Source organism: Bos javanicus, chromosome 16, assembly GCF_032452875.1.
Source record: "Bos javanicus breed banteng chromosome 16, ARS-OSU_banteng_1.0, whole genome shotgun sequence".
NCBI classification, from domain to species: domain Eukaryota; kingdom Metazoa; phylum Chordata; class Mammalia; order Artiodactyla; family Bovidae; genus Bos; species Bos javanicus.
The window spans coordinates 76,607,160-76,625,042 of NC_083883.1; the positions used below are offsets into that span (position 1 = coordinate 76,607,160).

Consider the following 17,883-nt stretch of genomic DNA (forward strand, 5'->3'; position numbering starts at 1 on the left):
AGAGGAACCAGAGATCATATTGCCAACATCTGCTGGATCATGGAGAAAGCAAGAGAGTTCCAGAAAAACATCTATTTCTGCTTTATTGACTATGCCAAAGCCTTTGACTGTGTGGATCACAATAAACTGTGGAAAATTCTGAAAGAGATGGGAATACCAGACCACCTGATCTGCCTCTTGAGAAACCTATATGCAGGTCAGGAAGCAACAGTTAGAACTGGACATGGAACAACAGACTGGTTCCAAATAGGAAAAGGAGTACGTCAAGGCTGTATATTGTCACCCTGCTTATTTAACTTCTATGCAGAGTACATCATGAGAAACGCTGGGCTGGAAGAAGCACAAGCTGGAATCAAGATTGCCGGGAGAAATATCAATAACCTCAGATATGCAGATGACACCACCCTTATGGCAGAAAGTGAAGAGGAACTCAAAAGCCTCTGGATGAAAGTGAAAGAGGAGAGTGAAAAAGTTGGCTTAAAGCTCAACATTCAGAAAATGAAGATCATGGCATCTGGTCCCACCACTTCATGGGAAATAGATGGGGAAACAGTGGAAACAGTGTCAGATTTTATTTTTCTGGGCTCCAAAATCACTGCAGATGGTGACTGCAGCCATGAAATTAAAAGATGCTTACTCCTTGGAAGGAAAGTTATGACCAACCTAGATAGCATATTCAAAAGCAGAGACATTACCTTGCCAACAAAGGTTCGTCTAGTCAAGGCTATGGTTTTTCCTGTGGTCGTGTATGGATGAGAGAGTTGGACTGTGAAGAAGGCTGAGCACCGAAGAATTGATGCTTTTGAACTGTGGTGTTGGAGAAGACTCTTGAGAGTCCCTTGGACTGCAAGGAGATCCAACCAGTCCATTCTGAAGGAGATCAGCCCTGGGATTTCTTTGGAAGGAATGATGCTGAAGCTGAAACTCCAGTCCTTTGGCCACCTCATGCGAAGAGTTGACTCATTGGAAAAGACTCTGATGCTGGGAGGGATTGGGGGCAGGAGGAGAAGGGGACGACAGAAGATGAGATGGCTGATGGCATCACTGACTTGATGGACGTGAGTCTGAGTGAACTCTGGGAGTTGATGATGGACAGGGAGGCCTGGCGTGCTGCGATTCATGGGGTCGCAAAGAGTCAGACAGAACTGAGGGACTGAACTGAACTGAGTAAATATGACCAAAGAACTCAGGCGAACTGGATGCACAAAGTGAAAAATTAGACGTTTTTAACAAAGAATTAGAAAACATAAAGAGAAACCAATACAATTAAAGAATACAATAACTGAAATGAAAACTACACTAGAAGGAATCAATAGTAGAGTAAATGAGGCAGAAGGACTGGTTGAACTGACCGACTGAACTGAATTGAACTACAAGAGACAAAGAAGGACACTATATAATGAGCAAAGAATCAATCCAAGAAGAAAAATATAACAATTTAAATACATATGCACCCAATATAGGAGCATCTTGGTACATACGACCAAGTGCTAACAGCCAAAAAGGGAAAATTGACAGTAATACAGTAATAGTAGGGCACTTTAACACCCCACTTACATCAGTGGATAGATCATCCAGACAGAAAATTAATAAGGAAACAAGAGCCATAAGTGACATGTTGAACTAGATGGACTTAATTGATATTTATAGAGCATTTCATCCAAGAACAGCAGAATACACATTCTTTTCAAGTACACATGGAACATTTTCTAGCGTAGATCACACGCTGGGCCAAAAAGCAGTTCCTGCTAATTTAAGAAAACTGAAATCATACCAACCATCTTTTTCAACCATGACCCTCAGTTCAGTTCAGTTCAGTTGCTCAGTTGTGTCTGACTCTTTGTGACCCCATGAATCGCAGCACGCCAGGCCTCCCTGTTCATCACCAACTCCCAGAGTTCACTCAAACTCACGTCCATCGAGTCGGTGATGCCATCAGCCATCTCATCCTCTGTTGTCCCCTTCTCCTCCTGCCCCCAATCTTTCCCAGCATCAGAGTCTTTTCCAATGAGTCAACTCTTTGCGTGAGCTAGCCAAAGTATTGGAGTTTCAGCTTTAGCATCAGTCCTTCCAATGAACACCCAGGACTGATCTCCTTTAGAATGGACTGGTTGGATCTCCTTGCAGTCCAAGGGACTCTCAAGAGTCTTCTCCAACACCACAGTTCAAAAGCATCAATTCTTCGGCTCTCAGCCTTCTTCACAGTCCAACTCTCACATCCATACATGACCACTGGAAAAACCATAGCCTTGACTAGACAGACCTTTGTTGGCAAAGTAATGTCTCTGCTTTTTAATATGCTATCTATCTATGACCCTATGAGGTCAGAAATCAACTATAAAGAAAAAAAAAAACTGCAAAAAACACAAGCATGTGGAGGCTACATGGTTTGCTACAGAACAACCAATGAATCACTGAAGAAACCAAAGAGGAAATTTTTTAAAAATACATAGACACAAATGAAAATGAAAACATGATCTAAAGCCTATGGGCTGCAGCAAAAGCAGCAGTAAGAGGGAATGTTACAGTGATACAAACTTACCTCAGGAAACAAGAAATACCTCAAATAAACAACCTAACATTACACTTAAAGCAACTAGAGAAAGAAGAATAAATAAAAGTCAAAGTCAGTAAAAAGAAGGAAATCATAAGATCAGAGCAGCAACAAACGAAATAGAGACTTCGAAAACAGTTCCAATAAGATGCATGAAACTGGAGCCTATTATACAGAGAGAAGTAAGTCAGAGAGAAAAACACCAATACAGTATATTAACTCATATATATGGAATTTAGAAAGATGGTAACGATAACCCTATATGCAAAACAGCAAAAGAGGCACAGATACAAAGAACAGACTTTTGGACTCTGTGGGAGAAGGCAAGGGTGGGATGATTTGAGAGAATAGCACTGAAACATGTATACTACCGTATGTGGAATAGACAACCACTCCAAGCTCGATGCATGAACCAGGGCACTCAAAGTCGGTGCACTGGGACAACCCAGAGGGATGGGATGGGGAGGGAGGTGGAAGGGGGGTTCAGGATGGGGGACACATGTACACCCATGGCTGATTCATGTCAATGTATGGCAAAACCATCACAACATTGTAAAGTAATTAGCCTCCAATTTAAATAAATAAACTTTAAAAAATAGAAAAGACCAATGAAACTAAAAGCTGCTTCTTTGAAAAGATAAAGAAATTGATAGATTTTTAGCCAGACTCATCAAGAAAAAAGAGGAGAGGGCCCAAATCAATAGAACCAGAAAGGGAAAAGAACTTACAACCAAGACATCAGAAATACAAAGGATCACAAAAGACTACTACAGGCAACTATCTGCCAATAAAATGGACAATCTACTGTAGAAGAAATGGAAATATTCTTAGAAAGAGATAATCTCCCAAGACTGAACCAAGACGAAATAGAAAGTAAGAACAGACTAATCACCAGTACTGAAATTGAATCAGTAATTTAAAAACTCCCAAAAAGCAAAATATTCCAGGACCAGATGGCTTCACAGGTGAATTCTACCAAACATCCATCTATCTTTCTGAAACTATTCCAAAAATTTGCAGAAGAAAGAACAGTTCCAAACGTATAAGACCAGCATCACCCTAATACCAAAACCAGATATCACACAAAAAAGAAAATTTTTTGTCACTCACTGATGAAAATATAAATGAAAATTCTCAATAAAATACTAGCAGACCAACTCCAACAATACATTAAAAGGATCATACATCATGATCCAGTGAGATTTATCCCAGGGATATGATTTTTAAATACTCATTAATCAACCAGTGCATTACACCATATTAACAAATTGAAGAACAAAAACCATGTGATCCTTTCAATAGATGCAGAAAAAACTTATGATAAAATTCAGTATCCATTTATGATTTTAAAAATCCTCTTCAGAAAGTGAGCTTAGAGAAAACATGGCTCAACATAATAAGGCCATATATGACAAATCCACAGCTAATATCATACTCAATGATGAAAATGGATAACATTTTCTCTAAGATCAGGAAAAATACCAGCATGCCCACTCTTATCACTTTAATTTAACCTAGTTTTGGAAGTTCTGGCCACAGGAAATGGAGAAGAAAAATGAATAAAAGGAGTACAAATTGGAAAAGAAGTAAAACCATCACTATTTGCAGATGATGTGATGCTATACATAGAAAATCCTAAAGACACTACCAGAAAACTACTAGAGCTCATCACTGAATTTTGAAAAGTTGCTGAATACTAAATTAATATACAGAAATTGTTGCACTTCTGTACTCTAGCAATGAAATATCAGAAAAAGAAATTAAGGAAAGAATCCCATTTACTATTGCATCAAAAAGAATAAAATATATAGAAATAAACCTATATCTGAGGAGGCAAAAAACCTATACTCTGAAAACTGTAAGATACTGATGAAAGGAACTGAAGATGACTCAAACAGATGGAAAGATATTCTGTGTTCTTGGATTTGGAGAATCAGCATTGTCAAAATAACTATACTACCCAAGACAATCTATAGATTCAATGCAATCCCTACCAAATTACCAAAGGCACTTTTAACAGAACTAGAGTAAAAAATGTTTTAAGTTGTACGGAAACACAAAAGACCCCTAACAGCCAAAACAATCTTGAGAAGGAAGAATGGAGCTGGAGGAATCATGGTCCCTGACTTCAAACTATACTATAATGCTACAGTCTTCAAAATAGTATGGTACTGGCAGAAAAGGAGATCCACAGAACCATAGAACAGGATAGAAAGCCCACCAATAAACTCATACACTGATAACTAATCTAGAACAAAGGAGGCAAGAATAGACAATGGAGATAAGGCAGTCTCTTCAATAAGTGGTGCTGGGAAAACTAGACAGCTATATGTGAAAAGAATGAAACATTCTTTTACACCACATAGAACATTCTACACAGAGAACACTTTACACCATATAGAACATAGAATATTCTTTTACACCATATACAAATAAATACAAAACCAAACTCAAAATGGATTAAAGACCTAAATGTAAGACCTGATATTATAAAACTCTTCAAGAAAAACATAGGCAGAACACTCTTTAACATAAATTGTGGCAATATTTTTTTGGGTACATCTCCTAGAGTAATGAAAATAAAAACAAAAATAAAAAAACTGGGATCTAATTAAATGGGAAGCCCTTTTGCATGGCAAAGGAAATCATAAATAAAGGAAACCTATGGACTGGGAGAAAATATTTATAAATGATGCTACCAAGAAGGGATTAATTTCCAATATATGGAGTTCACACAGCTTAATACCAAAAACAACAACAACATAATCAAAAATGAGCAGAAGGACTAGACAGACATTTTTTCAAAGAAGCATACGAGTGTCTTTTTCAGGCACATGAAAAAAAGTGCTAAATATTGTTAATTATTAGAGAAATGCAAATCAAAACTACAGTGAGATATTACCTTATATCTGTAAGAATGGCCATCATTTAAAAGTCTACCAATAATAAATGCTGGAAAGGGTGTGGAGAAAAAGGAGCCCTTCTACACTGTTGATATCAGTCATTTCTGTGAGCCCTCCTTCAACTCTGAGAATGTCCATTTTAAACAGGTGTACTTTGTAGTTAAGGATAAAGCTATCATAATTATTACATTTTTGCCACATCCAATAGGCTTATTCTAATATATAGTAAGTATACAATCTTGCTTTTCTTCAATTTAAATTTCTGTCTATTAATTACACATTTTTTGAGTGTAACTTATCATTTCAGTATAACACATCATTTCAAGTCAACTTACCACCTAGAAAGAAAAATGAAATCAACTTTAAGGAAATGATCAAGTTGAGAAGCAAATAAAAATGAAATTCACAATGTTTACCTTATTTCTTTCTAAAGAGTAACTTACCCCTCATCACAAGAAATGTGAGCTTCTGATTCCCACTCAAATGTGTCATTTGGGGCAACTACTTTACCATGTTTTACTTGTGGATCTGGACATGATTTTCCTAAAAGAAAATTTTCAAATTTGTTTTTTCATACCAATTTCCAAACGTTTAAATCAAGATCAAAATTCTACACTGCTCTTTCTATTGATGAAATATTATTTTCTTTATTTAATTATTATAAGGGCAAACTTGAAATTCACATTTATCGAGGGACCAATCCCCAAGAAAGATTCCCTGGAGATTTCTCAAAACCAGAAGAAATGGATTGCTATCTACAACCTAGTTTCTTATGAGAAAATCATTACTGTTGTAGTGGAAAATTAACTCTTAAAATGTGTAAAAATCTCTAGAGAATGGAAAAAACAAGAAATAAAAATGGTTTAGTTTCCTTACTTAAACATGCTTCTTCGATACGGCTCCATGAGCCATTAGGCTCACAAGTGGCTGAGAGGAGATAAGGCCACACATAAAAGTATCCTCGGTAACACTCATAGTCTATTCTGTCCCCAGGATAATAATGGCGCTTAATGACACCCTTAAGCTTCATACTGTCCAATACTGGTGGATCAATGCAGCGTACTAGGAATAAGAGAATAAAAACAGAAAATTAGGAATTTAATCCCTGGGTTGGGAAGATCCCCTGGAGGAGGGCATGGCAACAGACTAAAGCGTTCTTGCCTGGAGAATCCCATGGAAAGAGGATCCTTGCTGGCTACAGTCCAGGGGGTGGCAAAAAAGTCAGGCACGACTAAAGCAACTTAGCACAGCACAGCACATGTTTCCTTACATATTTTTTCTCTAAATTTATTTCAAAACTCACCTCTCATCTTAAAAGTTCTTTTATAGTCTATAACACTCTGCTCAGATTACTCTTCCATAGTTTGAAACACAAGCATATGATCACTTGTCAATTCAGGCTCGGTTTCCTCTCAGAAGGCAAGATTCTAGAGGGAAGGGATCATATACTTTCTTTTTCTACTACACTCTGTACACACTGGGTGCTCAAGACTTGCTGTAGTAAGAAGAGAATATTAACTAAGCATTGTGGATTTCAAAGACCAAAATAGATGTGGACTATGTATTTCAAAATATGACTTCACTTTATGTATTCACAAAAGTAACTGTGGCTTCACACTGAATTTTAAATCATTGTAACTAGGCTCAAACACACCTTTATTAACCAAAATAGGATCCATTACAATCAACACATTTTTGCCAATGAGAAATAAGTTTTTTGATTCCAGTAGCATAAAAATCCGTGCTTTGGGATTCGAAGAACTCTTGGAAACCATTTTCTACCTCTTGCTTTTTGTGGAAGCATTTTCCCTACAAAAAGTTGTCAAGACACTTGGAGAAGTGGCCGTTGGTTGGTGAGAGGTCAGGTGAATATGGAGGATGTTCAACTTTTGAAGTGCTGTTTGTGTGACGTGTGGTTGGGTGCAGTCGGGGAGAAGAACTGGGCCCTTTCTCTTCACCAGTGTTGGCTGCGGGCGCTGCAGCTTCTGGTCCATCTCACTGACTTGCTGAGCATACTTCTCAGCTGTAATGGTTTTGTCAGGATTCAGAAAGCTATAGTGGATTAAATGGGCAGCAGACCACCAAACAGTGACCATGACCTTTTTTGGGGGGGTGCAAGTTTGGTTTGGGGCAGTGCTTTGGAGATTCTCAGTCCAACCCCTGAGCTGGTTGTTGTCAGTTGTCATAGAAAATCCACTTTTCATCACATGTCACAATCTGATCAAGAAATGCTGCATTGGTGCTGTGTAGAATAAGAGAAAACAACACTTCAAAATAATGATTTATTTGATTTTCAGTCAGCTCATGAGACACCCATTTATCAAGCTTTTTCACCTTTCCAATTTGCTTCAAATGCTGAATGACTGTAGAATGGTCGAAACTGAGTTCTTTGACAACTTCTTATGTAATTGTAGAGGATAAGCTTTGATAATCCTCTCAACTGGTCATTATCAACTTTCCATGGCCAGCCACTATGCTCCTCATCTTCAAGGCTCTCGTCTCCTTTGCAAAACTTCTTGAACTTCCACTCCACTGTATGTTTGTTAGCAGTTCCAGGGCCAAATAGAGTGTTAATGTTGTACGTTGTCTCCAATGCTTTACGACCCACTTTGAACTCAAATAAAAATTCACTCAAATTTGCTTTTTGTCTAATGTCATTTCTATAGTCTCAAGTAAATACAAACTAAATATCAAGTAATAAGTCATTAGCAAAAAATAAGGCAAGAAATGCAATATTACACTTTAAAAATAGGTATTATTACAGAATATAATAGGCTGAATTCAGAAAATTCCCCAGTACTCCAGGTAAGCGATAGAAAAGTGATATAGTACTCTGCTATGAATCAAGAGAACTGTTCACTTTCTACACACTTGCAAAAATTACGCAGTCACTCTCTGCTGCTGCTGCTAAGTCACTTCAGTCATGTCTGACTCTGTGCGACCCCATAGACGGCAGCCCACCAGGCTCCCCCGTCCCTGGGATTCTCCAGGCAGGAACACTGGAATGGGTTGCCATTTCCTTCTCCAATGCATGAAAGTGAAAAGTGAAAGGGAAGTTGCTCAGTCGTGTCCGACTCTTAGCGACCCCCTGGACTGCAGCCTACCAGGTTCATCCATCCATGGGATTTTCCAGGCAAGAGTACTGGAGTGGGGTGCCATCGCCTTCTCCTACCTGCCGGGAGCCGGTGAGGCATTCCACTCGTGACAAAGGTCATGAGGAAGGAGGCTTGGCATACGCAAAGGCGGGATCAAGCCTCAGGAGTCCCCCCCGGATATTCTCGAGCATCTACCCCCAAAAAACCAGAGTCTGCCTACTTTATTGCTTTGTGCTCTCACCTGACTTTACTGGGGGCTGTCCCCTACCACCATCTCACTCTCTCTGTTAAAGAGTTAACTTACAGCTCCAATTAATAAAGTTCCTGGCAATTAGGAGTGTTTAAATCCAAACCCCTCAGATGGCTCTCTAACTCGCCTGACAAGTTTACCCGGACTCCTACAGCTATGCATACAATTGTTTACAGTCTCCCAGCCTCGAGAGGCACGGGAAGCTTAAGATATTCAAATAGCTTAGAGCCTCTCAGAGAGTTAGAAACTGTCAGAATAAAACTAGTAAAAGATTTCATTGATGAGCCAATGCTTGCTGCCAAGTTTTCACATCCCCTGAATTGTATCCTTGAATATGTATTAATTATAGTTGGTATATAGAAAAAAAAGTAGTGGCCTTGGTGTTAGTAACTTTAGACCCTTAAGGTAATAAATTCTTTCCTTTGTTGTAAACCCATTACACATCCACCCTATAGGAATGCAATTTTATCTTTGGAAGATGGCGCCAAACCTTAAAATAATTACTCTTAGAGAAAGTAAGTCTTTGTTGATACGTCCTTGTCAAGAGTCATAAAATGTTAGTAGGCCTTCTGGCCAGAAGATGATGTAAATCACCTAAACCATTTGTATACGATAAATTTGCAGGAAAGAAACCCTGGTTTTTGATAAGAATCAAAGACTGCTGACTTTGCATCCCCTATTATCCTCTATGTGTAAAACTTAGGGTATATAAGCCCCTGTTAAAAATAAAGCTACGGGCCTTGCTCACCAATGCTTGGTCTCCCCATGTCATTCTTCCCTTTAACTTCTGGCTGAAGTCTCCATCTGGAGCGTGGATATCCTCTGCGACCATTTATTTGCCTGGGCTTCTAAGACCCACTCGAGAAGGTGTCTAAGGTGGGCCACCTTCCGCTATTAGAGAGGGCGCCTGCGGCCTCCGTGGTCAGAGCTAACCTGGTGTCACGGGTTATATTGATTTTCTGCGTAAACCAAGCTACTCAGCCTCTTTTCTCCACTGAATTTTCCTACTGAGCTATCCTCATTCTATTACTCTTTATATCTCTAATTAGCATATAAATAGTGGCCTAGGCCGTCTCTCCTTCGAATACCCTGGATCAGCCGGGGCTGGATCCCGGCACCTACCCACTTGCAAAAATTAAAAATAAGTCTCTGACACAAGCATACACCCATACCCCTTCTCATGTAGTCCCCTCAGGAAATCATGGTCTCTGACCCAAGACATAATTCCCCCAAATCTTATCTATTTTTAAAATGTCTTTGCTTCTTCAAAGTGAAAATTCTAACACATAATCTGTCAATTTTACTTCTAAATTTCCACTCATTTATAACATACTTTCAAAGTCATTAAGTAGCCTCCTTCTAGGTAAATTCACCCTAACACTTTCCTTTGCTCCTTCATGCCCGAAAAGCTCTTTCCCTTGGTTTTCAGGAAACAGATGACCTTGATGTTCAGTCTGTCCTCTGGCTACTCTTCCTTCTATGTCTGATTGCATTATGTGACATTACTTGTGGGTTATTCTAGGAACGTTCCTAATTTTCATGCTGCAAATCCCCCTGGGTGAGAATACGTACTCTCATGACATCACTAACACTGAGAAGAGCTACCTCCCAAACCGCTCTATCCATCACAGATCTCTAGCTGGGGTGCCAAGTCTATGTATCCAATTCCCTCCCAACACAGCTCTACTTGGAAGATGCTGCCCTTTTCAAATAACATAATGAAGCCAGAGTGTGGTCTCTTTTGACTCTTCATATCCAGTTTCCACAACTGAAATGCCTGTTCTGTATTTCCACCTTTACTTCTACTAAAAACTCAAGCCACTATCATTTCTTATTTGAACTGCTGCAAGAGTTTCTGAACAGGTCTCCGTACTGGTCTTGCTGCCATGAAATTAAAAAAACACTTACTCCTTGGAAGGAAAGTTATGACCAACCTAGATAGCATATTCAAAAGCAGAGACATTACTTTGCTAACAAAGTCTGTCTAGTCAAGGCTATGGTTTTTCCAGTGGTCAAGTATGGATGTGAGAGTTGAACAGTGAAGAAGGCTGAGCACTGAAGAATGCTTTTGAACTGTGGTGTTGGAGAAGACTCTTGAGAGTCCCTTGGACTGCAAGGAGATCCAACCAGTCCATTCTAAAGGAGATCAGTCCTGGTCAAAGCTGAAACTCCAGTACTTTGGCCACCTTATGCAAAGAGTGGAAAAGATTTTGACTCATTGGAAAAGACTCTGATGCTGGGAGGGATCGGGGGCAGGAGGAGAAGGGGACGACAGAGGATGAGATGGCTGGATGGCATCACTGACTCGATGGACGTGAGTTTGAGTGAACTCTGGGAGATGGTAATGGACAGGGAGGCCTGGCATGCTGCAATTCATGGGGTCGCAAAGAGTCGGACACGACTGAGTGACTGAACTGAACTGAACTGAACCATATAATACTAATACTATGACCAGAGCTCTTCCAAGTCAGATATATTTCAATGGCTCCCTTATTCCCTCATGATAATGTATAAGGTTCCTTGATACGGCTAAGACAGCTTTAGTATCTGCTCACTCTTGCACACTTGTCTAAGCCACATTCAATTCCACCGGCAGTGCCCATTAAGTCACTCAGCTTCCTGTAGCACTCTGGGCCTCTATGCATCATTTGACTTCAGCTTTGACCAGAGACCTTGCCATTCCTCCTCAGTGTCATCTTAGATGCCACTTCTTCCCTGAGGCGCTTCACATCTATCACGCAAAAAACTGGGTCAAGTGTCCTCACGGCTGCCACAATTTACTTCTTTCATAGCACTTTTCATGCCGGGATTGCTCATTGCTTATATTCCTAGGACATGGTAACCTTCCTGGGAGCCATGTCTCATTCATCACTGCGTTTCTAGTTCCTAGCGCCACAGCTGAAGGAGCACTGTTATCAGCTTTACATACTTTTGATAAAATTAAAACTCTTTATTCTTCAGCCAAACTGCTCCAGAAATATATTCAAACCATCACTTTTTTTTTTTTTTTTTTTTTTACTGCTGTTTTTGTCTGTTTCCATTTTTGGGGGGTTTCTTTACGAAAATTTCATTTTATCAGAATTTTTCACTTCTTTGATGTCAAAATATTTGTTTCAATATTTTATTATAAACCTATTTTATATCACTTCTATGACTAGAAATAGTATTTTAACATTAAAAGTGAACTTCAAAGACTGTAGGTTATATTTTTCCTAAAGATTAGCAATGGACAATTCCAGAACATGTTTCTTACAAAAACATTGGTGATATCAATCATTTTAGAAACAGCAAATCAGGCATTACCTGTGCCAATCATTGTTTCCGTGTTTTTTAAACTAACGTATCCTTCACAGTCTTCCTATGAATTGAGTGCTACTTTCCCTTCTTCAAGATAAGCAATCTGAACTTTCCCATGAATACATTCCTAGTAGGTAGCACACCCGGGGTCAAGCCAGGAATCTTGGTTCCATTATCAACACTGTGTTCCCTGTCGGTCATCTGAAACCCTCTATGGTAACGACAGCGTCCGCATTTAATCCTTAAGAAATGGTCTTATACTGAGCCTGGGGAAATTAAAGCAACCTGGTTTAGATGTGGTTTCCTGGGTGGTGCAGTGGTAAAAGGTCTGCCTACAAACGCAAGAGACACCAGTTAGATCCCTGGGTCAGAAGATCCCCTGGAGTAGGAACTGGCAACTCACTCCAGTATTCTTGCCTAGAAAATTCCATGGACAAAGGAGCCTGGCAGGCTGCAGTCCAAGGGTCGCAAAAAGTCAGACACAACCGAGTACACACACACGCAGAGTTTAGATGTGCATTTGCTAGAGCCCACAAAAAGTCTCACGGTGCCCAAAAAGAACAAGTAATAATATCGTAATCTGATTTTTAGGATTTTAATTGTTCATTCCTAACTATCCTGTTTCTCCACAATTATTCACTCTGTGATCTACGCTGCTGCCTTCCTCTTGCCTCCTTCAATCCACTGCTGCCACGTGGGGTAGCTGGACAGGTCACCACTGCCCCAAGCCACGTCATCTCTCTGAGCCTTTGCTCACACTCCTCCCTCTGCTCTGAACACCTTTCTTCTTTCTCTGGAGCAACTCCTTCAGCTCCTGTCTTCCTTGTTCACTCAACGTCTCCTCTAGGAAGTAGTTTCTGCTTCCCTGGGGAGGCAGTGACCAGACCCTTCTCTTGTGTAAGCAGCTTTTTGTAGGAAAGAGCTATCTGTAGGAGGTCCCCTTTGGCTTGTCACTTGATCAAAGCTATATTTTAACTAACCTCTGGCCTAATCATACTTTTCACATCTTTTGATCACACAATACTCTGCCTATTGGCTCTTTTCTAAGTTCGAGAAATAGAAATGAAGAATAATTAAGAGATGGCCAGCTCTTTCCCCCAGTTTTCCCTTCAGTAATCTTGAGAGCAAACTCTGGGAGAGAGAATCTAAAGAAAGATCACAAGGAGTCAAGAAGTCTGCAGGCAATTGGAGATGTCAACAAATATGACTCCCTATTACAATGACTGGGCTTCCACGGTGATGCAGTGATAAAGAATCTGCCTGTACACGTATGAGACGTGGGTTCAATCTCTGGGATCAGGAAGATTCTCCTGGAGTAGGAAATGGCAACCAACTCCAGCATTCTTGCCTCGAGAACCCCATGGACAGAGGAGCCTGGTGGGCTACAGTTCATGGGGTTGCAAAGAGTCAGACACGACTGAGCATGCACGGCCATCACAATGATTAACTTTGGAGATTACTTTCCCTTTTTCCCTTTAAAAACTTCCAGGGCCAAGCAGAATCTTCAGAGTAGGTTCTGGGACAGAAGTCTGCCTTCTCCACAGATGCCAGCCTTCTGCTTAAAGCAACCTTTCCATTCCTACCAGCACTTGTCTCTTAAGTATTGACCTTCTGAGCGGTGAGTCGTCCAACCGAAGTTGAGCAGCACTTGGACTTTCTTCTGCATGCTTCTCATTACATGATTTTATGTTTAACACATAATAGAGTGGACTCCCTTCATCCCTGTGGCCAACATCATCTCACACAGCATGTCCGTCACAGTCACTCTTCAAAACACTTTGGTTTTCAAAGTATCACTACCGTTCAACAGAAATCAATGGTAAAAAATATAGTACAATAAATCCAACCATTGAAAATAATCATTTAAAACTTTATGCACTGGAGAAGTATTTGACCACATCATTTCTTTTGTTGTCTATCTCCCAGTAGTATGGTAACCTAGCAACTGACCGATAAGGACTGTTTTCTTGCACTGTAATATGAAGAGTAGGAAAACTAAGAAACTATCATGTAAGCATTTACTGATCTTGGCTTCTTTCATTAAGAAGAAAGAAAAGACTTAATATAGGCAGAAGAGATCACCTATTAAAGGAAATTATAGGTTTTGGCCCAAAAAACAGACCCTGCTCTGGAGGAATGAGACTGCTCCCTTCTGTGGGCTCCTGCCATTTGGCAACTACCTCTGAGCTAGCAAGCCTTCCAGGCACAACAGCTGCTGCTGAGTCACTTCAGTCGTGTCCGACTCTGTGCGACCCCATAGACGGCAGTCCACCAGACTCCCCCGTCCCTGGGATTCTCCAGGCAAGAGCACTGGAGTGGGTTGCCATTTCCTTCAGGCACAACAACTACTACTTCTTAAACCTGCTCCTCAAGAGGCACTTCTGTGACTGTTAGTACCCACATACTTTCCATGCCCAGTATAGTGAGCTCCCATTTATACCTTATTTAGGTTTCCTACCTATCCTGATTTTACCTTTCAACCTTAAACATAACCTTTTCATCTATTCATTTTATCTTTTTTTCTCTATTTTGAACAATTTTCATCATCTCATTCAACTTCTAGCCTTAAGCATATTTAAAACATCATTAAAGAATTCCTTTTAATGTCTTGATAGCACGGCCGTTTCATCACTCACACCTCTCCTGCAGAGCAATAAACTTTTTAAATGATCTGTAACAAGCAAGACTGTAGTCGTGTGAGCCCTGAGGAGTCTACTATCAGGGGCATATAAATCCTTTCTGATCCTCAGCTGCCTCTGCCTTAGCTTTTAGGCACCACAGAAAGGCCATCCTAAGTATGGCTCTTTAGAGAACGTTCCTCCTGGAAGCAAGAGAAGTTGTTTCTGGGATCTAAGCCCCAGCTGAAAGTTACCTCTAATTTTCCAGTACTTGATAGTTATACGAGAGTGTTGACACTGAGGGAAAAAAAAAAAAAATGGGCATTTTGAACCACGAGTGTGCCAAGACAGCCAAGATCTCTGCATTCTAGTGAGGAGAGAATGGAGAACACAGTTTGGGTGGGTGACTACCAGTTAGCAGGGGGACTAAACTGAAGTGTGTGTGTCCACTGGGAATGGCAGGTCAGAGAAGGTCCCTCTGAAAAGGTGACATCACAGAGCTTGAAGAATAAGAAAGAGTTAATTATGCTTAAGGCAGAAGAATTTTCTAAGCCCTCTGAGGAAACAGCAAGTGCAGAAGACGGGGTGGCAGAGTCTAGCCTGTTTGTTGAGCAGAAAGTCTTCCCTCCCACCAGCCCTTTGTTAAATGCCATCAGAGAATCACGCTTCTTTCCTCTTGGGCACTTCTCTTGGGTTATAACATATTCATTAATCTTATGTGTTGGCTACCGTCTGCCACTCCCAATAAATTCTAGCAAATATCAATATTTGATTTCCTAATGTGTGCCTGGCACTGGGGGTGTAACAGTGAGCAAAACTCAGTCCCTGCATACACTTACATGTGTGTGCGGGAGGGGGACAAACAGACAGTGAAATAAGGATAGTGAAAATAGGAATGCTGCGTTTATTGTTCACCAGTGCATCCTCAGGACCTGGCCAGGACCTGGCATACAGAAGACAAGTATTTGTTGAGTGAATGCTGCTAAGAAAAACTGCAGCAAACAAACTACATGAAATAGATCCTAAAAATATCCGGGGCATAGAAACACATCTGTGGACAAAGACCAGGAAATATACCAAAGTACTAAAAAATGGCTGTCCTTGTTTATGTGTTATACAATAAGCATGTATTTTTGTACATATTTAAAGTATTATTTATTTGATTCAATGAAACACACAAACTTAGTGAACGGGGTCTCAGCTCTAATTTGTGAGCTTTAAGGGAACACCAGGTGAACATCATTTATAGTTCATTTCCAGAATACTCATTTCTCACCAGGTTTGACTACCAATGTGTTTTTGGTTGCTTTGGTAAGCCCCATGCAAAGCAAACAGTAAGCTTCCTAGTCCCACACTGGGCACCACTGGGTTGGTGACTTTCACAAAGCTTATACTGGGGTACACTTCTCCCGGCTCCCCCAGCGGGACACAACCCCCCCCCCCCCCCCCCCCCCGCAACCGCTCAGGGAACACAAGGCAAACTCTTCCCCTCGCAACATCCTCAGACACTTAAGCCCTCCCCACCAGCACCAGGGCCCTGCACCTGTCCTCATTAGGCTCTGTCCTGTAAACACCCTACAAGCTCTTGCCAGGGAACCAGCCTGGCCCTGGTCAACCCAGGCCGAGCCCACCATCGCGCAGCTCTCAGTGCCCCCCAACAAGCAAGCCTTCTCCTTAGGTGTCCGCACAGCTAAACCCGGGAAACACCCGCCCCGCCCTCTACCCCAGCTCCGCCCTCTACCCCAACTCCGCAGGATCCCCGGTGGATCCAACTCCGTGTCAGCGCCCCCCACCCTCGGTTCTGACCTGCCCGCCTCCGACCCACTCCAGTTCGCCGCCTGGGCGCACGCTGTCTACAGTCTCCTACCGGAGAATATGGGTAACGGGAGCACTAGAGCCGCCAAGAGCATCCCGACGCAGCACCAAGGGAAGGGGGGACTCTCGGGGCGAGCGGGAGGTGCCTGGCGAGGCGCGCAAGACGCTGTCATTTTCGGGACGAACAGCGGGACACCGCAGACCAACGCGGGACAGACCTTTCCGAATTGAGTTACCGCGCGCAACAATCCGCGGATTCACCCAGTCCGGTGCTGTCACGGAGGTGGGCGTGGCCTGGAACGCGGCCCGGCCGGCCAATGGGCGGGCTGCAAGGCGGGGCCTCGGTCCAGGGGCGGTCCTTAGGCCGGGAAGGGCGGGGTGTTGCCCCCGCCCAGGTCAAACCGGTGAGCAGGCGGGCCGCTTTGCACCTCCTGCTCAGACCCGGCCCGGACATCACTTCTCCGTCTGCAGACCTAAAGGAGAACCTCAGCGGCTCGCGGGAAATGTTCACCGCCTCTTCGTGAAAACACTGTCACTGCCCTACCTAGGAAGGATGGGAAGGAATCAAGGGCAGGCGCAGTCGTCGTTGGCCCTTTTCCAGAACGCTGTACTAAATAAAAAGAATCAAGCGCCTCCATCTGAAAACAGTCTGGATCCCTGTGGGGCAGACACAGCTCAGGACTCCACTTTGGACCTGGGGCCCTCCAGACTGTCCCGACACCTAGGCCCTTGCTCAGTCTTTGGCGTTGCTGCTGCTGCTGCTGCTAAGTCGCTTCAGTCGTGTCCGACTCTGTGCGACCTCGTAGACGGTAGCCCACCAGGCTCCCCGGTCCCTGGGATTCTCTAGGCAAGAACACTGGAGTGGGTTGCCATTTCCTTCTCCAATGCATAAAACTGAAAAGTGAAAGTGAAGTCGCTCAGTCGTTTCTGACTTTTCGCGACCCCATGGTCTGCAGCGCACCAGGCTCCTCCATCCATGGGATTTTCCAGGCAAGAGTACTGGAGTGGAGTGCCCTTGCCTTCTCCGGTCTTTGGCGTTAGGCAGGCATAATTCAGGACAATAGCTGAGGTTTCCGTGGTTGACTGTCTGCTGCTGAAGCCTCTAGTGGCCCGATAGATTTCAGAATTAGGAAAGGTATGACCATTGCTCTCCCAAATGCTAGTCAGTTAGTTTCCCCTCTGCTCCCAGAAAAGGACTCCTGGGAAGGTAAATTATTTACACCGACCATTAGCATAAGAGACCTCAACTCTATGGGGCTTCAGTCCTTGAGCAACTAAGTTTTATTGAAGGTGAAATGTACATGCATGAAAAAGGTAAGGACAAAGATTCTGGAGAAGACTCTTGAGAGTT

The 17,883-nt window shown here is 42.1% G+C and overlaps 1 protein-coding gene across 2 annotated transcripts in view; it reads right to left on the bottom strand.

Moving 5' to 3' along the window:
- LOC133228187 (membrane cofactor protein-like) overlaps nt 1–16,791 on the bottom strand; it is a 61,342-nt gene extending 44,551 nt beyond the window's left edge. For both annotated transcript variants that reach the window (XM_061383674.1, XM_061383673.1), the window contains exons 1-3: nt 16,585–16,791; nt 6,334–6,519; nt 5,901–6,000 (exon numbers count right to left, since the gene is read on the bottom strand). In XM_061383674.1, the coding sequence (XP_061239658.1) occupies nt 5,901–6,000; nt 6,334–6,519; nt 16,585–16,705 (407 nt within the window). In that variant the 5' untranslated portion in view covers nt 16,706–16,791. The remainder of the gene's footprint in view (nt 1–5,900; nt 6,001–6,333; nt 6,520–16,584) is intronic.
- Nucleotides 16,792–17,883: the final 1,092 nt, after the last annotated feature.